At 45.8% G+C, this 23,781-nt stretch overlaps 1 protein-coding gene across 4 annotated transcripts in view; it reads left to right on the forward strand.

Moving 5' to 3' along the window:
* ENDOV (endonuclease V) overlaps positions 1-23,781 on the forward strand; it is a 164,671-nt gene that overhangs the window by 45,813 nt on the left and 95,077 nt on the right. For all 4 annotated transcript variants that reach the window (XM_078778966.1, XM_078778964.1, XM_078778963.1 and 1 more), the window contains exon 4: positions 22,184-22,223. In XM_078778966.1, the coding sequence (XP_078635092.1) occupies positions 22,184-22,223 (40 nt within the window). The remainder of the gene's footprint in view (positions 1-22,183; positions 22,224-23,781) is intronic.

Consider the following 23,781-nt stretch of genomic DNA (forward strand, 5'->3'; position numbering starts at 1 on the left):
ATCATTGGCAAATGAAAAAAAAGATTAAATCGTTGTTACCGTTTGTAAGTATTTTGGTGTTTACATGTTCATCACAATGGAAATGCTTTGACTGTGAGAATGCCTTGAGCTTACGTTTGAATTCCAATGACCCAGGCCAGGAATTTGAATTTGCTTTTTGTAAGTCCGTGGCAATATTGCGGTGAAAAAGCAAATAATTCTACGAATAAACAAAAATCGGATATGTTGCTTTAACTCGCTGCTATGAGCTGATTCATCTATTCAAATATTTACTTGGATTTGGCATTGGCAGCAACGAATCCTTGTGGTGATTTAATCACAACCCACCACCCCAGAGCTCCAGTGCTGCAAAACTGCTGGACAGCCGCGTTAGCTGATGGATTGAACCACCATAGGGAGCAAGACGTGGGTGCACACACTGTTCCAGGCAGGAAATAATCGGTCAACGGCACGGACGGATTTTCCCCTGTCTATTACACAAAATTAAATTGGAATAATATCTAACATGGAAGCCTTCCTCATTTTACCAACTGTATGAGAGGTGGTTGAAGGAATGCAAGAGTTGGGGTAGCTGACAAATAGCTTGGTGCCACCAGGGTCTCCACCAAGAGGAAATAATAATTCCACCTGCTTCAGGATTTCGAATCTAAAATCCCTAGTGTTGCAGCAGTGGTTTCCCGCGTGATTATTGCTGTCCGGAAGGTGATTTTTTGCAAAATTTATGCTTTTAATCCAGCGCTGCACTTCTCTCATTCCCAACTCGAATTTTGCTACAGTGCATTTTTGTCCTATATCAAATAGTACGTGACAATACTAATACTATTCGGAGAACAGAATAATGATTTCATTGGGGATACAAGGAGCCTGGATGCAGGAGGAGGCCATTTGGCCTATAATGGCTGCACTCTATCAACACCACCTTCATTCATTCTATGAGTTTATCTCCTTAATTTCACTGGATGTGGGGGTAGTGAAGGTGGGTAAAGTAAAGGGGAACGGTGGGTCACAGGGACACCACCAAAGTGTTTTTGTTTTAGGAATTAATACAGTTGTAAAGTGAGGAATGAACAAACACCGAAAGAAGATTCACCTTTTGAGGAGACCCTCACACAGACATCGCAATCATGACACTTGTATGTAATCATCCATCCATACAAGTCTTGCCAATGTCCATGTAACTCTCTATCTATCTCCAATACTTCTAGGTACCTCTGTAATTGAAGTTAAATCTACCCAGTCCTTCTGCTGCTACTACCTTTCTCGGGAGACCATTACATTCTACTCCGAGTTAAAGACCCCTACGCCTTACTGCTGTCTGCATTATCCTCTTTACTCTGACGGTGGCCCGTAATCCTGTCACTGTCACTGTAACGTTTTATTTCTTTTTGTTGTTTAATAAACCATGATATTTTTTCGAGGGAGGACAATGGGCGGGTGTGGGTGCAGACAAGTGGAATAGTCAGCTTAATATGTTGTATCACCTTTTATTAGTCCCCTACTGATTTAAACAGAGGGGACTATAGGTTTGCTGTCAGTCTGTCTGTCTGTCACACCTGTGGTTTTCTGCACTTTTCCCAGATACCATTTAACATATTCAACTTAAACTTGGTACATTGCTTTATTATGATTAGTTACAGAACAAGTTTAAGTTTTGGGATGTTTCGTCAATGTTTCACGGAGTTATGCCCTTTTTGGACTTTGGAAAACTGACCCATGTATAACGTGATGTTTTCCGACATTTCCCCCTTACCATTTAGTATATTGTTGCGGTTTTAGGAAATTGCTCAGAGGCAATGGCAACCACCATACAGGTCCCTTAGTGTAGTTATTTCCATAGTGTAAGATGAGAATAGCTCCTTCCCCTTGTGTAGTTCCTAGGGGGTAATTGTTTCATGTGCGCAACACTCCTTGTGCTGTATGTTTGGAGGATTGTTCCTGTTGCGCAGCGTGTCTCGTGTTGTGCATGCGGTTTGCGTTTAGTCTACAGTGTTCTCGAGCGGCGAGTATCCCTCATTCCGCCAAAACTAATTTCAAATGACGCGCTAAAACCAAACCGTCACCCACTCTATTTCCCCCAGATTTTTCCTTTATACACGACAAGCAAGTACATCCAAATGACCGTTATTAATACAGATTCTTTAGTTGCACTTTCTTTTCCTACGCACACGTTAAAAGCCATTGCATTGAGTCATGATACCCACTGTTCAATACTCTCCAAAATGAAAGCCTCATGACCACTCACCACAACGTTGCCTCGACTACTCACATACCCCATTGTTACCTCCTTTGTCACAGTTCGACCTCCTTCACGAACCTCCATCACTGTGCCCATTACGGATGCCACAGTCCTGAGAGCAGGAGAGGTATGAGCGGCCACGAGAGCTCCACAAACACCTCAGAATAAACAGACGTTTGGCATCGTCAGACAGAATAAACAGAGTCCTGTGGACAGTGCATTGCTCTGTTCATTCTCATAAGCCGTTACAGGTTCTCAGAGTTCATGCTGTGCATGTAAAGTGCTGCGAGGGAAAGTCAATATGAAGTGCGGAGGTGTCTAACCAGTGCCACAGTTTTCCGACTGAGAAAATCCGCTGCAGAAGCTGGCGCGGGCGGGACCAAAGCGGCAGTGTGCCAATGAACAGCTGTATTTTCAGCAAGAGCTCGTCTTGATCCAACTTTATGCCCCGCCCTTGCTCCCCAGGCATAAAAGACCAGGTATATAAAGGCCACAAACTGTTATTTTCAGAGCAACAACCCAACTCATCTGGAATGGCCATTGACTGATAACGTATTGTTGCGGATCCTGGGTTCCTCGATGTACTAAGGGGAGTTTATTACCCCACTCCCCTTCAAACTCCAGGTCCACTGAGGCCGCCAACCGCGACTAAGCTCATGATCGACGGATTGCTAAGCAATTCCGATCGCCAGCCTCCCAGCCACGCGCCGAAGAGTTTGCTGGTCAAATAATCCCAAATACCTTCAAGACACACGACCAAAGAAACTGGGGATCGAACCCTCGCTTCCCACAGTTTATTGCATGCCGAGCGGATTTGCACGGTGTGGAAAGTGGCGTTACCTGACGTGATTTTCGTTCCTGATTCAAGCCAAATTCGGTCTCGGATGATGCTTGGCCAATGGAGAAAAGACGTACCCGAACAGGTTTGAAAGTAACAACAAAATGTACAGTCTTTTATTTACAAGGCAATAGAAAGAGACGAAAATGCAGCCTTATTAATTACTTACCTATAATAAATCCCACAGGCGCCTTCACACACTCACACACAGGGAATGACACACCGGTTATTCTCGTACAGATGTACGTGCTGGGATTGACTCAAGGGTGGCCGCTTGGTGTGCGCAGTTCGCAGCTCGATCCTCGATCCGGACGTGCAGCCTGGATGAGGTAAGGTCCGAAGGACGAACCGCCGCCTCGAAGTTAGCACGAACAATGAACTTCAGCACAGGTTGGACGAGCTTCAACGCAGATTGGACAACCAGCTTCAAGATGAGTCGCGGAGGGGCCAACGCTTGCCGGTCAGCCGGATCAGAGCGAGAGATCGGCGAAGTCAGAGCTGATGAGGGTCGTCGGCGAAGCAAGAGCGTCGCCGGCGAAGCAAAAAGGGCGTCAGTGAAGCAAGAGGGTTGTCGGCGAAGCAAAAAGGGCAAGAGCGTCGGTGAAGCAAGAGCAAGAGCGTCGGCGAAGCAAGAGCAAGAGCGTCGGCGAAGCAAGAGCAAGAGCGTCGGTGAAGCAAGAGGGTTGTCGGCGAAGCAAAAAGGGCAAGAGCGTCGGTGAAGCAAGAGGGCAAGAGGGTGAAAATGTGATGGGCGGGGTTTTTTATCAGACCCGAAAAGATTCCAGAATGTTCCACAGCCTCCCATTGGCTGAGGTTGGTCACGTGCATGCATTCAATCCTTCCTCCCCCGAGGAAGGTTTCATTCCTCCTTCCCTCTTTAATTTGGGGAGGTTTCACAACCCACTATTGGTCACATGCTGGTGACGTGTCCACAACCCCTCATTGGTCACGTGGGCTTCGCTTTTGGCCACGCCTTCCTGCACATCAAAATGTCTTCCCTCAACCACACGAAGGTTTGAAATCCAGCCTACCTTCAACGCATATTGGTGTGGATTATTACACAATGGGAAGGGGCTAATCTTTACATTCAATAAGAAATAACTAACTACTGCAGGCTACATGTTGTCATGCAATTAACTATAGGGGGTTTGCCTCGTGAGATCTTGCCTCGTGAGATCTTGTTTGCCTTGGAGATCTCGCGAGATCTTGTCGAGGCGGTCACGGTTTTTCGAAGCTGTTCCACGATCCTCACGCACGCTCGAAGTTAAGTAATTATTGTCAGATTTGTATTTTTGTCGAAACTGTATTTATCTTACGTGTGTGTTCCTTTTGCGTGTCCCTGGGAAGATTATTATCGGTGTTAATCTTTCATACCTGTAAAAAATAGTCGAGTATTTCGCTCCACGTGGCCTAGTTGTTGAAGCTTCCGACCTTGAGGCTTGGTTCTCTCCGGGCATCCAAAGCGGTTATTTTTTCATTCGTGTGTTTGTCAAATTTCAACTCGTTATTTTATCGTCCATGCGTAATATTGTTTGTTTTCGTTAGTTTTGGTTTGAATTTCCTGTAACTCGTAATTAATTAATCGTGTTCTGCTCCGCGTGTGCGGCCTTGTACCCCCATCGGTGTTTGTTTACTTAACTCCCCTACATCGTGTTTTGCTTGGCTCTTAGTTTTTTCCCTTCTACCTCGAACATAATACTCTTTGTCTAATGTTTTAAATCCCCCCCCCCCCCAAAAAAAAAACGAAAAAAAAAAAAAAACCAAAAACATTTATTTTTCCTTTCTCCACGTGTGCTGTTTGTCTCATCCTGTACTTTCTGTCCAGGTGTGCTGCTCGCCCCGCCCCCATTATCTCCTTGCCATCCACCTTTTGCCCTGTCCACGTGACTCGTGGTGGTCCCTCTCGGCTCTCCCCCCGTTGGTACTTTGTGCATATAAGATTGTTTACGGTTCTGTTTTAATATTATTTAAATATGTATAAACTTTCCCCTTCAGTGTTTTATTCAGTGGTATATTACAACACGCTGTTTTTCTTCCTATTTAAAAGGCTTTTTTCAAATTCCTCTCCATCTCATTCCATGTCAAAAAAAAGAAATTCAATCTCTTATACGTCTCCCTCACTACATCTATCTATAATTCCAGTAATCTCTGTGTGTCTGTGTGTGTGTGTGTGTGTGTGTGTGTGTGTGTGTGTGTGTGTGTGTGTTTGTCTGTGACCGCTGTTTCTCGACAACCACGGGTCCGATCTAATTGAAACTTGCCAGGTATATTGCTGGGGACCCGAGGATGTGCCTTTTCAAGGTTTGAAATTAATCGGACAAGTGGTTCCCAAGGTATGGTCACCGTACTCGCAAGCCGTTCGCTTTGGCTTTGCGAATGGACCAAACCATTTCATGTAAATAGAGGGGGGGGGGGGGGGGGGTTCTACCGTACTCGCAAGCCGTTCGCTTTGGCTTTGCGAATGGACCAAACCATTTCATGTAAATAGAGGGGGGGGGGGGGGGGTTCTGTGGTCGTTACTGCCACGTGGTTTCAAAGTTTTTTTTTGTTGTTGTTGTTTGCACGCATGTTTTTTTGCACCCACGTACGGGCACGCCCTAGTGGTCTAAATTCACATTCATTCCACCCCTCCTCCATCGTTCTGAATCGGATTGCTAACTTGAAAATCACAACAAACCCAATTTGTTATCAATGTTCGTCTTTCATTAATCATCCACTTTCGAAACTCCCCTCTTGCCCCTCCCCTCCAAATCCCCCCCCCCTTGCCCCTCCACTCCTAAACTTCCCCCTTGCCCCTCCACTCCTGAACTCCCTCCTCGCCCTTCCCCTCCTAAACTCCCCCCTTGCCCCTCCCCTCCAAATCCCCCCCTTGCCCCTACACTCATAAACTCCCCCCTTGCCCCTCCACTCCTAAACTCCCCCCTTGCCCCTCCCCTCCTAAACTCCCCCCTCACTCCTCCCCTTCAAAACTCCCCCCCAACCCCTCCCATTCAAATCTCCCCCCATACCATTCCTCTCCAATTCTCCCTCCTCCCCCCTCCTCCTCAAAGCTGCCTCCTCCCCACTTCGTCTCCCTTCTATCTCATACCTCCACCCCCCCCAACCTTCTACTTTCCTCTGCCCCCCCTCAAACAACCCCTCACTGTGCCTCATCCCTTCACCATCAAACCTTTCATCCTCCTCATCCTTCCCTTTCTTGGAACTCTTCTGTAATCTCTGACACACTATCAACTGCTCTCCCTACCTCCCCCTCTCATCCTTCATCTTACCCTACTCCTCCCCTCCCCTGTCCTGTACCCGATGGTCCCCCTCTCTCTTCATTAACGGTATGGACCTCAAACATCCGGGGCCTTCGCTCAAACCTGACTGATCTCTCCATACAGCTTGCTTCTGACAATCCAGACTTGATCTGCTTAACAGAGACTTTCCTCCTTCAAGATGTCTCTGATTCCTTAATATCTCTTCCTGGTTACTCCCTCCTCCGGTATGATAGACCTGAGCCTCGTCCTGGTGGTGGGGTGTCTATCTTTATCAAAAACTATCTTCCTCACTCTCCTTGCACTGCCCTCTCTCCTCCTCACCCCCAGGAGTACCTCTGGCTACGGCTTCCTCTCCGCTCCCACCTTTTGTTCATATGTGTTCTGTACCGTCCTCCAAACAGTGATGACTCCATTTACATTTCACTGTCTGACAACATGGACCAACTTCTATCCACTCATCCCAACTCTCTCTTCCTCATATGTGGTGACTTCAACTGTCATCATGCCAGCTGGTTGGGTGTGGGTTCCTCTCTCACCAGTCATGGCACCTCAGCAAAGGACTTCTGTGACTCACTGGGATTGACACAATCTGTCAATTTCCCGACCCGGATCTCAGCCAATGGAGTATCTTCTCTTCTAGACTTGGTTATGACAAACTTCCCTGCTAATGTCTGCTGCGCTTCTTCTGCTCCAATCGGTTCTTCTGATCATGTGCTTGTCAAAGTGGACATCTCTCTGGCCATTCTCAGAGAGCCTCCTCAGCGTCGACGAGTCTGGCATTTCACTCAGGCCGACTGGGACGGTCTTCAAGCAGCCATCAATCGTCTGGATTGGTCTCCCATCTCCACTGCCTCTGACATCAATTCTTCCTGGGAATTCTTCCAAAGCAAACTGCTCTCTCTCATGCACAGATTTATCCCATCTCGTCTTCAGTTGTCTTACCCTTCCTCCCGTCCATGGTACACTGAATCTTGTGGTGAGGCAGTTGCCCTGAAACAACTTGCCTTTGCCTCTTGGAAGGCAAATCCAACTGAAGGCAATCTCAGTTCCTTCCACCAAGCTCGGAACAAGTGTGTGTCTACCCTCAGGAGTGCCAGGAAGCACTATCTCTCCACACTCAAGAATGAACTCTCAAACCTGTCTCCTTCCTCCAAATCCTGGTGGCGTCTGGTCAAATCCGTTTCTGGTGTTTGTTCCCCCTCCATCCCCTCCCTTACCTCAAATGGCCACACAGTTGACAGCGCACGTGACAAAGCCGAATGCCTCAACTCTGTGTTTGCCTCAAAATCTTGTGTCCCAAACCCATCTCTCTCTGTTCCCACCCTTCCCAGTCGAACCCAACTGCTCCTGGACTCTGTGTCCTTCTCTCCTGACAAGGTGGAGGAGTTTTTGTCTAACCTCGACTCTGATTCTGCAACTGGGCCAGACGGCATCAGCCCACGGGTCCTAAAATCCTGCTCTGCTGCTCTATCTCACCCTCTCTCTGTCCTTTTCACCCTCTCTTTTGCTCAAGGTCATCTGCCAGCATCCTGGAAATCAGCAAACATTACCGCTTTACACAAAAAAGGTGCAAAAACAGATCCTTGCAACTACAGACCAATCAGCCTGCTCCCAATTATCAGCAAAGTCATGGAATCCATCATTGCTTCGGATATGAAATCTTTCCTCTTCTCCAACGGCTTGATCTCTGATCATCAATTTGGTTTCAGACCAGGTCACTCTACTCTGGACATGCTGCTTCTGCTGTCTCAACAATGGATGGAGGTCCTCAATGCCAAACAGGAAATCAGAGCTGTCTCCCTCGACATATCACGTGCCTTCGATACGGTCTGGCACCCCGCTCTGCTCACCAAACTCTCCTCCTATGGTATCCATGGAAATCTCCATGCATGGCTTGCGGACTTCCTCTCTGGTCGTAGTCAACGTGTGGCCCTGAATGGATTTCTCTCAACTCCCCTTCCTGTTCAGGCTGGAGTTCCCCAAGGCAGTGTTCTGGGCCCTGTGCTTTTTCTGGTCTTTATCAATGATCTCTCCGACTCTCTGGAAAATCCTCTCTATCTCTTTGCTGATGACTCCACTCTCTGCCGCTCCATTCCTCTGCCCTCAGATCGGCAGTCTGCAGCCTCCTCACTCTCTGAAGACTTGGACAAAATCACAGACTGGTCAAACAAGTGGAACATGTCTTTCAATCCTGACAAATCTCACACTCTTACTATGTCTCTCCGAAAAGATTGACTGGACAACCCTCCCATCTACTTTCTCAACAATCCTCTCCAAGAAGTTCTGTCGCTCAAGCTTTTGGGTCTCACTATCTGCCATGATCTTTCTTGGGAAAACCACATTTCCAAGCTGGCCTCCAAAGCCAGTCGCCGACTGGGCATCCTCCGTCGTGCGAAGTCCTTCCTCGGCACACCTGAGCTCCTCACCACATACAAGGCTTTCATCCGCAGCTCAATGGAATACTGTTCTCCCCTATGGGCCGGTGCTCCTGCCTCACACCTAGCTCGGCTTCACGCTGTCGAAACCAAAGCTTTCAGAATTATTGGAATCTCCCGCGATGAAGCTATCTCTGAGGGCCTTTCACTCACTCACCGCAGGCAGGTAGGTGGTCTTTCTGTCTTCTACCGACTCCTCTCTGGCCTTGCACCCCCAGCTCTCTCTGTGCTCTGTCCCCCAAATATTCCTACAGGTCGCACAAGATCTGCCAGCAACCCTCTGATGGTTAAACTGCCGAAATCTCGGCTCTCTGCTCACCTTCACTCTTTCATTCCTCTTTTCTCCCGCGTCTGGAACAAACTCCCTCACTCCCTTCAATCCCACTCGTCCCTCCCGGTCTTTAAAACAGCTGTTCACCACCATCTCTTATCTTCCCCCATCCAAAACCTTGATCTTTTCTACCCCCGCTAATTCACCCCAGATCCACCTTGTTTGAAATTCCAACTTCTTTCCTGGAAGTCCTGGCAGTGTCCATATGTTTTATACCTCTCCCACCCCACCCCCCCCCTTCCCATGCCTCCCCCCCAATGCCCTCTCCCTCTCACAGATCTCTCGATGTCTCCATGTCTCTCGGTCCCTCCTCTCAAAATAATGTTGTGTTTGTGTCCTTCCTCCTCTCTCCCCATCTTGTCTACCGCTCCCGATGTTATATGTTTTATGTGTCGGTTTGTCTTTCTGTGTGATTAATGTTCGCTCTTTCACGAGCCTCGATCTTGTATACAAAAAAAAAATAAAAAAATAAAATTAAAAAAATGGTAAAACCACAACAGTATTTTTGCACTTTCTCTCCTCCACATGGACATGCTTGCACGCAGGGGCGTATCTACGGAAAATAGGGCCTATGGCAAGCATTGAAATTGCGCTCCTGTCCAAACATCTGACACCCATCTTTTAGATAACTTTACCATAAAATCAGCTCAAAAATACAAGTCAAGCTCGTTAATCTTTTAATTAACAGATTATGGCACTACATTAAAATTACAACTGCACCTTCCTTGCTTTCACTGATGCAAATTGGTCTATGATGTGCTCAAAGTCAGTTTTTTCAGTTTCTTCTCTTTCTACACTCAGCAGAGCAAGATCACAGAGTCTGCCTTGACCCATGGAGGCTCTCAAATACGAAAGTATTAGTTTTAACTTGCTGAATGATCTCTCCCAGCTGGCGATGGAAACTGCGATGGTTAGCATTATCTGAATAGCAATGCGAAGATTGGGGAAGATGCTCTCATTTCCATACTGAATAATAAATTCGAGAAGTTCTTCAGGTCTTGATATTTTCATGTTGGCCCGACTTGATAGCAACATTCTGCAATCCAAAATTTCTTCATATAGCTGCTGTCCATCAACATCAGAGCTGTACAATTCGCCCAAACTTTCGCACTTCTTCTTTAGGTCGTTACTGTCGGCACCGTAACAGTCCCTCGACATCGAGAAGGAACTCAAACTTGGCATCAGTGTTGTGCAAACGAGCGAACCTTTCATCCATTTCTCTGTGAAGACGGTCGAGTGTTCCCTTCATGACTCTTTCCATTTCCTCGTTGGCTGTTTACCCAGCGTCTCGAGTTCTCATCAGCCATTCGTTTATTTCGTCTGACGTCTTTCAACTTCAATATTCCATTCTTGACAGAGACCGAGTCCTTCTTCGAGTGACTCACTGACCAACACTTCTCTTTCATCATCAAAATGATCTCGGAGGGCTTTAAAATCCAGGGCAGCATCGTGGAAGTTAATGCTAGGATCCTGCAGCCTCTTTTGAATACGGTCAATGCGAATAAGTACTTTGTTCCAAAATCCTAGCAAAGTCAGAAAATCATAACTCAACATGCGGTTATACAGCTGCCTTGCGTCACTTCTTGTTTCACTGGTCTCGTTTTCATTGTCTATCATGTCCTGGAGAACTTGAAGTATCTCCTCAAGGTACTTGTTGACGGGCTTCACTGCTTCTGTCCTTGCACTCCACCTGGTTTCGGACTCCGACTTACAACCACAGGCACGGCGTTTTTGAGTTTTTCCCAGCGCTGTGTTGAACGAGAGAAGAACATGTAGAGAGCTTCGATGGTTCCAAAAAACGTGACCATCATTGCATCCTGCTTGGCTGCATGTACACCCACCAAGTTGAGTGAGTGATTGTCGCAATTCACGAACACTGCCAGGTTGTTTTTCTCACTTATTCTTTGATGAACACCACTTCTGTGTCCAGCCATCACAGTGGCGTTGTCATAGCACTGTGACCGACAATCTTGTAGCTCCATTTTGTTCTTCTCTAGCTGTTTCATGATGTCTTCAACCAAGCTCTCAGCATCCTTCTGGCTTATCTGCATAAAACCAAGGAAGGACTCTAACATGGACTGTTTTCCTTCAAAATCAACTTCCACGTACCTCACTACTTCTGACATCTGCTCACGGTGTGCCTGATCAGGGGTCGAGTCGAACATGAGACCATAGTACTTGGCTTTACGAAAGCTTCTCAGTAAACTCTGGCGAACAGTGGATGCCATCATGTGGATGAATTCGTTCTGGACACCCGGTGAAAGATAAGACGTGGATCCAGGATGACTTTCCACACGAGTGAGGTGTCCTTTCATGACAGGGTCAAAGATGGCCAGTAGTTTCAGTAAGCCAAGGAAATTTCCCACATTGGAGTCATCATCCAGCTGAAGTGACTCCCTGTGTCCTCGCAAAGCCAGGTTCTGAGTCGCAAGGAATTTTATGCAGTGAAGGATTCTCGTCAAGATATCACGCCACTTCTGCTTTTCCTTCTCAATCTGTGACTGAAGTTCCACGTCAATAACTCCTCTGTTTTCAGCTCAATTTCTTTCCATTTCTTTCCACTGTGTGAAGCACTCCCGATGATTCTTAGCATTTTCATGAACACTAATCCTTTCAGGTGCTTTCCACTGGTTGAATCCACTTTCCTGCTCCAATGAGGATTGATGGTCTGACAGGGGACGGGAATAGAGAAGACAACAGATACAAAATGCAGACTTTTTAGAAGGGGAATAGACCAGCCATGAGCGAGTCACTTCCTCACCATGACCATTTCCCAATTTCCTCTTGAACCAAGTTTTGTTCATTGAGCTATTTGTTGGTAGGAAAGGCCCCTCACTGTTCTGGAAATACTTCGGACCCAGCTTTATTATTTCTGTTCTCAACGCGTCAGGCAGAATTGCTTTTCCAGTATCCATGTCGAACTTCAGAAGTCCAATGTCATGCTGTTCAATCACTTTTGGTACGACAGTTCGAGGCTCTTCGACACCATCCAGTTCACCAGGTTCAGTGTCGTCAGGTTAAATCTCGTCAGGTAAAATCTCATCAATAAACTCAACATCACCACCACCACCATCGTCTTCCCCTCCTGTCATGTCCACGTTTTCTCTGGCAGCCTCACCTTTAATCTCGTCATACTCGGATTTATCTGACTTGACTTCCTCCTCGGCTTACGACGCATTTGTACTTGATCCACCTTCGGATTCTAACCAACTTGTAGCAGGTGCAGGCGACTCCATGGAACGTGTCGAACAACTTGTTCCGGGCTTTTCAAAGAAGGGCATGAAGAACTTGCTCGACTTCTTGGCTTCCTCCGTCTCCAACTTTCGTCTCTTCCGTCCTTCAGCTCCACTTTCCTTCTTCTTCGTGAAGAAAGGTTTCATGGTCCTCTTACACAATGCTCTGAAATAAGGAAATGGCACTTTTAACAAGAACATTAAATTTCACAGATTTTGCACAAAATTCTAGACAACCTCCCTAGTTTGTGCAAGAGAATGGTCTTACTGCCAGTTGGCACTGAGCAGTGGTACTGTGAGGTATGTGGTCATGTAGCTCCCAGCACTATTTTTACCTAATAATTTATATAAGTGGTTTAACAATCCAGCCACCCTAGTGCTTCTCACCCATGATAATCAAAGACAGATCATACATCTGAAGAAAATTCTTTTTTCACTATCTGAGGATGGCTTGTCTGACTTTAATAGAAACTGCTCAGTGGCGCCCCCCTTCAAGTGGCGCCCAGGGCACGTGCCATACCTGCCAAACCTTAGGTACGCCACTGATTGCATGTACTGCACCTCGTATGATCTTCAAGCTGCACCATTAGACACCACATAAATATTACTCCCACCTTTACCCCTCCCGTCAGCGTTGGGTCGTGAAAGCAAGACTGCTTTCGCTGGGTAAGCGAGAGGCCGTGATCCTCACTGTGTCTGTCTTCTAATATTGTCTTGCTTTCCCATAAATGTCAGATGTGCGCCCTGCATTGTGTAATAGCGATAGATAAGGCCGAGGTTAATTTCTGCATCTCGTCCATTTTCTTTCCTGCTTATAAATATCGCTGCACCCTTCATGGTTGCGATCACTGTACATTTTGATTTGCATTCCCCCATTGTTCCCTTTGTGTGCACCTTCCCCTCACACCTTGAACATTAAAGCTCTTGAGTTTCCTTCCCCAATTTTGCATGATCCCACTTGTGCCTTGTAAAATAATTATAATAAATCCCTTGTTGAAGTTCCTTTCCAGTCTGTTCGTACCTGTCTTTTCCTCCATTGATCCTGCGCTGTTCGCACTTAGTTTAATTAGGGAGATGATCATTCCCCGACTAATTGGCTCGCTTGTCTGGCTTGCACCAACGGTTGCTTGGCCGCCCTCATTAAAGATGTAATTAAGAAAAGATTGCTGTATAGTCGAGGGCGTGTTCCACCCAGAAGCTCACGTGGAATTCAGTTAAACTGTATTAGAGGGTGGACACTGAAGCACGTGATTAACTGATTGGCATCCGCGATTGATTAGGAACCTGCTGCGGGACGAACTTATTCGTCCACTGCAGCCTCAGGCCCAATACTTTTGAGGGGAACCGAGGCTATCCCCTCTTGGTAAACCCGAAACCTGCGGCCGCAACAATATTTAACTGAAACTTTTCATCATGATCATCTATATTATAATAGCCGTAGATGATTCTGTCTGTCTGTCTGTCTATCTGTTGGGTGTCTGTCCGGGGTGTGGCTTACTCGGTTTGCAGAGTAGCTCCACCCATAGCTCCACCCATTCTGGGAGTGGCTATAAACAAATATCCACCATTTTATTAACTCGCATAACTTTGAGTCCTGTTTTGTAGGCCCGTGGTGTCTTGCTCTCCCCCAGTTTTATTTCAAATCAAATTCGATAAATCATTTCATTTTTCACAGTCGCTAACATAGTTTTAGACTCGGTTGAAAAAAAACGGGAAGAAAATCCGATGAAAGTTGCCGTTTATAGAACGAAATGAATTCTCAAAGGCCTGTAACTTCAAGGCCATTGAGTCTCTCTCACGCCTTTATCTCCAATCTAACTCACCATATGATTTCATTTTTATCGATGGTTTTACTTTTAGACTCGGTGTCAGCAATAATTGAGAACAATCCACACACGCGGGAAAATGCAGAGATATATTTTTTAAAATCGCGTCATGGTGTATCATACACCGCCCAACATGACACCGCCGGCAATGTGTCGATATATATTAAAAATTCGCTTTTGCTTTTCCGTTATGATATATTTCGTTTGATGATATTTGCTATTTCGTTTGATGATAGTCGTCACAAAAACGTCAACAATGATGCCGACATATATTTCTTCGTTTTTATTTCATTCAACATATTAGCCGGAAGTAAAATATGTTTCAGGAAATTACCGAGAGATATTTCTTCGTTTTTTTTATTAGTTATGTGCGCATACACTTTAAATAGGTTTATTTGAAATCTTTAATTTTCCACAAACATTCCACACACGCGGGAAAATGCAGAGATATATTTTTTAAAATCGCGTCATGGTGTATCATACACCGCCCAACATGACACCGACGGCAATGTGTCGATATCTATTTTAAATTCGATATATCATTTCATTTTTCACAGTCGCTAACATAGTTTTAGACTCGGTTGAAAAAAAACGAGAAGAAAATCCGATGAAAGTTGCCGTTTATAGAACGAAATGAATTCTCAAATGCCTGTAACTTCAAGGCCATTGAGTCTCTCTCACGCCTTTATCTCCAATCTAACTCACCATATGATTTCATTTTTATCGATGGTTTTAGAGTCGGTGTCAGCAATAATTGAGAACATTCCACACACGCGGGAAAATGCAGATATATATTTTAAAATCGCGTCATGGTGTATCATACACCGCCTAACATGACACCGACGGCAACGTGTCGATACATATTAAAAATTCGATATATCATTTCATTTTTCACAGTCGCTAACATAGTTTTCGACTCGGTTGAAAAAAAACGGGAAGGAAATCCAATGAAAGTTGCCGTTTATAGAACGAAATGAATTCTCAAACGCCTGTAACTTCAACTTCAAGGCCATTGAGTCTCTCTCACGCCTTTATCTCCAATCTAACTCACCATATGATTTCATTTTTATCGATGGTTTTGGACTCGGTGTCAGCAATAATTGAGAACATTCCACACACGCGGGAAAATGCAGAGATATATTTTTAAAAATCGCGTCATGGTGTATCATACACCGCCCAACATGACACCGACGGCAACGTGTCGATATATATTAAAAATTCGCTTTTGCTTTTCCGTTAAGATATATTACTTTTTCGTTTGATGACAGTCGTCACAAAAACGTCAACAATGATGCCGACATATATTTCTTCGTTTTTATTTAATTCAACATTATTAGCCGGAAGTAAAATATGTTTCAGGAAATTACCGAGAGATATTTCTTCGTTTTTTAAAATTAGTTATGTGCGAATACACTTTAAATAGGTTTATTTGAAATCTTTAATTTTCCACAATATAATTTACTTGCCATTTATCATTTGATGATTACGAGACAAATTCCTCTTGAGGATCGTGACAATTCATGCGCTGCGTGGAAACTTCTATTTCCAAAATGAATGAGACGATCGATGAAGAACGCAGACTTGAACAGGATGCAGCAAGAAAACGAATGAGACGGGCGAACGAGTCCATCGACGAACGTCAATGCAAACTTGCGGGGTCACCCGTGGGAATCCCACGGGCATGGATGTGTGTGACATTTCGACATATTGAGTTAGATGCTGCACATTCATTTTTACAAAATGGTTACTGGCAAGTCATCAGATCCAGAAATGGTGTAAAAACCACCGTTTAGAGGCCATTTTTCCCCGCAAAGCGGGGGTTGGCCTTTTCGGGGACCGTGGTAGTTGTTGTTTTTTTGTCCCCTTTTTGAAGCAATGTTTTACGGCCGGATGCCCTTCCTGACGCCAACCCTTTTTGCCGCCTTCAACGACAAACAGGGAATTACCAGTGAACTGGTACTCAATTAGCCGACCTCGGAAGGATGACAGGCTGAGTCAACCCCCCTGGCATTAATTCGGCGATCGACCGAGATTCGAACCCAGGATCCTAAGCCGGCACCCTAGCCGCTAGCCCAACACCAGAAATGGTGTCATGAACACAATTTATTTACGCACAAGCACAAAAGCAAGACGGGCCGATTTCCGATTCCGACGGGCGAGACGGGCCGATTTCCGATTCCGACGGGCCGATTTGGAGCAAGAAAAAGAACGAGACGGGAGAAAAAGGAGAGAAACGAGACGGGGAAAGCCGATTGGAGAGGCGAGTGAGGCGCGATTGGAGAGGAGTGTGAGGCGCGATTGGAGAGGAGTGTGAGGCACGATTGGAGAGGAGTGTGAGGCGTGATTGGAGAGGAGTGTGAGGCACGATTGGAGAGGAGTGATTGGAGGGGAGTGTGAGGCACGATTGGAGAGGAGTGTGAGGCACGATTGGAGAGGAGTGTGAGGCACGATTGGAGAGGAGTGTGAGGCGCGATTGGAGAGGAGTGTGAGGCGCGATTGGAGAGGCGTGTGAAGGATTGGAGAGGAGAGGAGTGTGAGGGATTGGAGAGGTGAGGGATTGGAAAGGAGAGGGATGTGAGGGTTTGGAGAGGAGAGGAGTGCTAGGTGGAGAGAGGAGAGTGTCAGGTGGAGACAGGAGAGTGTGAGGTGGAGACAGGAGAGTGTCAGGTGGAGAGGAGTGAGGGGTCACATATTATGTGAAATAACTAAATTCACACCATTTCTGGATCTGATGACTTGCCAGTAACCATTTTGTAAAAATGAATGTGCAGCATATAACTCAATATGTCGAAATGTCACACACATCCATGCCCGTGGGATTCCCACGGGTGACCCCGCTAGTAGTGAAATAATGTACCAAATATATAATATAGCAAGTGTTGTGCATAATGTAGCAAGTATAGTGTATAATGTACCAAGTGTAGTGTATAATGTAGTGGACAATGTACCAAGTATAGTGTATAATGGCGTGTATAATGTACCAAGTGTAGTGTATAATACAACAGGCATTTTAAGGCCATTTTCCCTGCAAGAGCGGGGGTTAGCCTTGCGGTCCGCATGACAATCTTCTCCATTTTGTCCTATTTTCTGCATCTCCCCTTGTTAACCACCTTTGCCCGCATTTCTTCTTCGACCATCTTTAGCCAAGTCTTTCTCGGTCTTCCCCGTCCTCTACTTCCTTCTACATTCATTTCCATCACTCTTCTCAACCAGTCACTTTCATCCTTCCTCAACACATGACCAAACCATCTCAAACTGTTTCTCTTCACAGCATCCATCACAGGCTCTATTCCCATCATCTTTTGCAATTCATCATTTGTCTTCCTCTCTCTCAACGATACTCCACACATCCACCGAACCATTCGCATTTCCACCCTTTCCAGCCTGCGTTGCTGCTCTACATTCATTGCCCATGTCTCGCTCCCATAAATCATAACACTTCTCACACATGCAGCACACACCTTTCCCTTCAGCTTCATCGACACCCCCCTCCTCATCAGCATGCCACTCAGTTCCCGAATCTTCTTCCATGCACATCTCACTCCAGCAACCGTTGCCGAGTCTGATCCACCTTCTCCATTCCGCATGTCTCCTAGGTAACAAAATGTTTTCACACCTTCCAGCTTCACGCCGTCTCCAAGATCTAACTCAACATTTCCTCTATCTGCATCTCCCTCTGTGCACACCTTACACTTGAATGTAGCTGCCACACTGGTTAATGACCCTCTCAAACCACTACATTTTTGATGAACCCACTCAGCGCACATTGTACATTGAATGGAATTCACTCCAACACCCTTCCTGCACACAGCACACGGCCACTTCCCAGTTCTTTCCACCTCACCACATGCTTTACCACTTGCCCTCACCTTCGTTTATCTGATATTCACCTTCAGACCTTTTGTCTCCATACATTCCTTCCACTTGTTCATCTTCTCCTTCAGTCCATCCATACTTTCTGCAATCAACACCAGATCATCTGCATACAACAACTCCCACGGTAAACCCTCCTTTATGTTCCGAGCCAGCAACTCCATCACAGCTACAAATAGTAGTGGACTTAGTACCGACCCCTGATGCACTCCCACCTTCACCTCAAACTCACCACTGTTCCCGTCCTTAGTCCTTACAGCTGTGCGTGCTCTTTTGTACGTTGCCATCACCACTATGATCAACCATTCCTCCACTCCTAACTTCCTCAATGCCCATGTCACGACTTCATGTGGAACCCTATCGAATGCGTTCTCCAGATCAACAAACCCAAGAAACAACTTCTTCCTCTTCTCCATGTACTTCTCCTGCAACTGCCTCACAATAAAAAGCGCGTCTGTCGTTCCTCTTCCTGGCATAAATCCAAACTGCATTTTGTCAATCTTCACTTTCTTCCTTATCCTCCTCTCCAACACCCTTTCCAATACCTTCATTCCATGCTCCAATGGCTTTATCGCTCGATACGAGCCACAGTCCAGAGGGTCACCTTTCCCCTTGTATAGAGGGACGAGGGTACTCAGTTCCCCATCTACTGGAATGCGGCCTTCTTTCACCACCAGATTGCACATCTCTGTCATTCCCTTCACACCCCAATTTCCCGCTGCCTCCAACATATCTCCCACAACTCCCACAAGTGTTTTCATGTAGTATATAATGTACCAAGTGTACTGTATAATGTTGTGTATAATGTGGTGTGTAATGTACCAAGTGACACTTGGTACATTACACACTGCCTTATTCTGTAGTTTTGCATACCTAAAACTATTGGTCCTACTGTATATGGCTCACAATTGCTGAGTGTTTGGAACAAGAAGATTCATTGGGGCCTGTAGGGGACATGTATTGCAAAGCAAATCTCATTGTGTGCTTGTTTATTTACTATTTTGTTCATGGGTGTTCAAAATCAAGACTCCTTGAAGAGTCAGGAGACTGTGGGGATTTTCTTTATTCATTACAATACCTTTGTCCACATGATTGGGATAAGAAGGCAATATAGCTTGTCAACACGTATAAATTGTTCTCAGATTCTCCATAAATATCACTTGATGTACTTTCATTATGCAGTGCATTCAGAAAGTATTCAGACCCCTTCACTTTTTACACATTTTGTTATGTTGCACTTGTTGCAGCCTTATGCTGAAATCGTTTAAATTCATTTTTCCCCTCATCAATCTACACTCAATACCCCATAATGACAAAGAGAAAACAGGATTTTAGAAAGTTTTGCAAATTTATTAAAAAGAAAAAACTGAAATATCACATTGACATAAGTATTCAGACCCTTTTTTTTTTATTATTATTATTTTTTTTTGTATACTGAATCGAGGCTCGTGAAAGAGCTAACATTTACTTCACAAACAAATCAACCAGACAAACAAAATATATAAAAAGAGGGAGCGGAAAAACAAGATGGGGAGAGAAGGGGAAGCACACAAACACAACATTTGAGAGCAGGGAGATGTGTGGAAGGGAGAGGCCTTGGGGGGCGGAGGCGTGGGAAGGGGGGGGGGGGAGGGAGAAGTATAAAACACAAGGACACCAAGGACTTCCAGGACAGAAGTTGGTATTTCAAAAAAGTGGAATTGGGGTGAAATTAGCGGGGGTAGAAAAGATCAAGGTTTTGGATGGGGGAAGATAAGAGATGGTGGTGAACAGCTGTTTTAAAGACCTGGAGGGTGGAGTGGGATTGAAGAGAGTGAGGGAGTTTGTTCCAGAGGCGGGAGAAAAGAGGAATGAAGGAGTGAAGATGAGCAGAGAGTCTTGATTTTGGCAGTTTGACCATAAGAGGGTTGCAGGCAGATCTTGTGCGACCTGTAGGAATATTTGCGGGACAGAGCCCAGAGAGAGCTGGCGGGGGCAAGGCCAGAGAGGAGTCGGTAGAAGACGGAAAGACCACCAACCTGCCTGCGGTGAGTGAGTGAGAGGCCCTTGGAGTTAGCTTCATCGCGGGAGATTCCAATGATTCTGACCCTTAACTCAATTCTTTAAAAAACCACCTTTCGAGGCCATTTTTCCCCGCAAGCGGGGGTTGGCCTTTTCGGGAACTGTGGTTGTTGTTGTTTTTCGGTCCCCTTTTTGAAGCAATGTTTTACGGCCGGATGCCCTTCCTGACGCCAACCCTTTTTGCCGCCTTTAACGACAAGCAGGGAATTACCAGTGAACTGGTACTCAATTTGCCGACCTCGGAAGGATGACAGGCTGAGTCAACCCCCCTGGCGTTAATTCAGCGATTGACCGGGATTCGAACCCAGGATCCTAGGATCCTAAGCCGGCACCCTAGCCGCTAGCCCAACACCAGGGACTTCTTAGTTGAAGCATATTTGGCAGCGATTACAGCCTCGAGTCTTCTTGGGTATACCGCGACAAACTTTGCACACCTGGATTTGGGGATTTTCTGCCATTCTTCTCTGCAGATCCTCTCAAGCTCTGTCAGGTTGGATGGGGACCGTCGGTGGACAGCCATTTTCAGGTCTCTCCAGAGATGTTCGATTGGGTTCAAGTCAGGGCTCTGGCTGGGCCACTCAAGGACCTTCACAGAGTTGTCCCGAAGCCACTCCTGCGTTGTCTTGGCTGTGTGCTTAGGGCCATTGTCCTGTTGGAAGGTGAACCTTCGGCCTAGTCTGAGGTCCTGAGCGCTCTGTTTCAGGTTTTCATTCAGGATATCTCTGTACTTCGCTCCTTCATTGTTCCCTCAACCCTGACCAGTCCCCCAGTCCCTGCTGCTGAAAAACACCCCCACAGCAGGATACTGCCACCACCATGCTTCACCGTTGGGATGGTATTGGCAGGTGATGAGCGGTGCCTGGTTTCCTCCAGACATGACGCTTAGAATTGAGGCCAAACAGTTCAACCTTGGTTTCATCAGACCACAGAATCTTGTTTCTCACAGTCTGAGAGTCCTTTAGGTGCTTTTTTGCAAACTCCAAATGGTCTTTCATGTGTCTTTCACTGAGGAGAGGCTTCCGTCTGGCCACTCTGCCATAAAGCCCAGATCGGTGGAGTGTTGCAGTGATGGTTGTCCTTCTGGAAGTTTCTCCCATCTCCACACAGGATCTCTGGAGCTCAGCCAGAGTGACCATCGGGTTCTTGGTCACCTCTCTTACCAAGGCCCTTCTCCCCCGATTGCTCAGTTTGGCCGGGCGGCCAGCTCTAGGAAGAGTCCTGGTTGTTCTAAACTTCTTCCATTTAAGAATTATGGAGGCCACTGTGCTCTTGGGACCCTTCAATGCAGCAGAAATTTTTTTTTGGCTCCCCCAGATCTGTGCCTCAACACAAGCCTGTCTCTGAGCTCTGCAGGCAATTCCTTCGACCTCATGGCTTGGTTTTTGCTCTGATATGCATTGTCAGCTGTGAGACCTTATAGAGACAGGTGTGTGCCTTTCCAAATCATGTCCAATCAATTGAATTTACCACAGGTGGACTCTAAACAAGGTGTTGAAACATCTCAAAGATGATCAAGAGAAATGGGAGGCACCTGAGCTAAATTTCAAGTGTCATTGCAAAGGGTATGAATACTTACGTCAATGTGATATTTCAGTTTTTTCTTTTTAATAAATTTGCAAAACTTTCTAAAATCCTGTTTTCTCTTTGTCATTATGGGGTATTGAGTGTAGATTGATGAGGGAAAAAATGAATTTAAACGATTTCAGCATAAGACTGCAACATAACAAAATGTGAAAAAAGTGAAGGGTTCTGAATATTTTCTGAATGCACTGTTCGTACTCTAACACACCACAAAGATACAAATGCTACCCAGGCACTGTGCATTTGTTTTGTCAGATATCATCAAACGTTGTCCCTGGTAGTGACGCTAGCTGATGGTGAAACAGAGATGTTAATTTTTTTGTTCCTACCCAGCGAACACAAAACCGTTTGGCCAACGTTGGCCCAACGGTGTTGTGTTAGCTGGGTAGCCTTTCGACAGCTCATCCGAGAAGCTGGTTCACCATCATGCAAGGACCAACGGCCATGAATCCGCACTCATGGTCTCATGCAACGTTTTCTTGCTGACCATATATTTTTCTATTTTCCAGGTGATTTTTGTTGATGGCAATGGAGTTCTACATCCCAGAGGTCAGTATGTTTGCTCTTTTAGTCATTGTTATCAAGTTGTCATATTGTTTTCTGAATGCTCTTTTTTGAACTTTGGCCTATGAGGGTTTCCTAATTGAGTTTTCTGAGCCAGCAGGTCAGTATGAGGGGCGTTCAAAATGAAATGTTCTTGGAATAAGATGGTTGTATTCATGGTAGTCCTATAATTATTCCCTTTTAATTTTCAAAATATTTAAATGTATATGAGTGGGATCTGTTCAACTAATCAAATACAGTATATCATCTCACCAATTGTATATTTATTGTACTTGTGTATATATATATATATATATATATATATATATATATATATATATATATATATATACATACATATATATATATAGACACACACACACACACACACACACATATATATATACGTATACACATATATATATATATATATATATATATATATATATATATATATTGTTACGGACACGGCTTAAGATGTTATGATGGGCCGAGCGGAATGGCCGCCGTGTTCGCACAGTTTACCCGATTACCCCCAACTCACCCGATTCCACTCGAACGTTGGCCAAATCGCGCTACGCTAAATCAATGAAGGAAAGGACACAACGACTGGGATAAATGAAACGACGCAAGGGGTACAGTTCTCAAGACCTCCGGAGGAGGATATAATTAGTGGGGGAGAAAAGGGGTAGATTACAAGGCAATGAGGTAAAGACACAGAAGAGATAGGCACTTAGACACAATCTTATCTATCCCAGACAGACCACAGACAAACGGAACAAGACTGACTTACACAGGGATTGATGGCAGGGAAGGACAGGCAGTCGATAGCACAAGGTGCACCTTGGCTCAGGGGCAGAATCAAACACGGTCCGGTCCAGAGATGCGGGGAGGTATTGCAGCGCTCGGAGGTGGCGTCCTTCTCTCTCCCAGCTCAGGGCGCATCTGACGTCACCTCCCTCTTCCTGCGCATGCTCAGCGGGGAGTGACACGCCCTCGGCTCGTTGGCTCCGCCCCAGATGGGATCGGTCCGCCGCTTCTATTGGGTGCAGGGGTTACCGGGCTCCGCCCTTGACGAGGAGCTGACAGCGAGCCCCTACTTGGTAACCCCGTCGAGCACATGCTCGATGGCGGCTCGTTGGAAAGGCATGGTGCCCTCCCAACACCCCCCACCAACCAAGCCGGAGTGAGGACGCACACTCCCCGCGCCGCCGCCGCTGTTGTTGTTGTTGCTGTTGCTGTTGTTGTTGCTGAACCGTGAGGAAGAGCTGCGGGGAGGTATTGGGAGGTCCTAAACTTCCTAACGGTGCCATACAATCACATTCTGGTGCAATGAAGAGTCAGAATTAATGGAAACGAGTCCTTAACTGACATAGACTAAGAATAACTAGCAAGATGTCCTATAGTTGTCTACGTGAGATGCGGTGGACCTGGATGCGACATTTAATGGGGGAAATAGGGGGAGGTCGGGTCTACAGAGTGTTGTTTACAGAAAATGGGACTAGGGAATGGGGGATTGGGGATAGTTGGGAAGTATGGAGGAAATAGGGGAATATTTACAAGC

This window comes from Myxine glutinosa, chromosome 5 (assembly GCF_964187855.1).
Source record: "Myxine glutinosa chromosome 5, kmMyxGlut1.1, whole genome shotgun sequence".
In the NCBI taxonomy this organism is placed as follows: Eukaryota; Metazoa; Chordata; class Myxini; order Myxiniformes; family Myxinidae; genus Myxine; species Myxine glutinosa.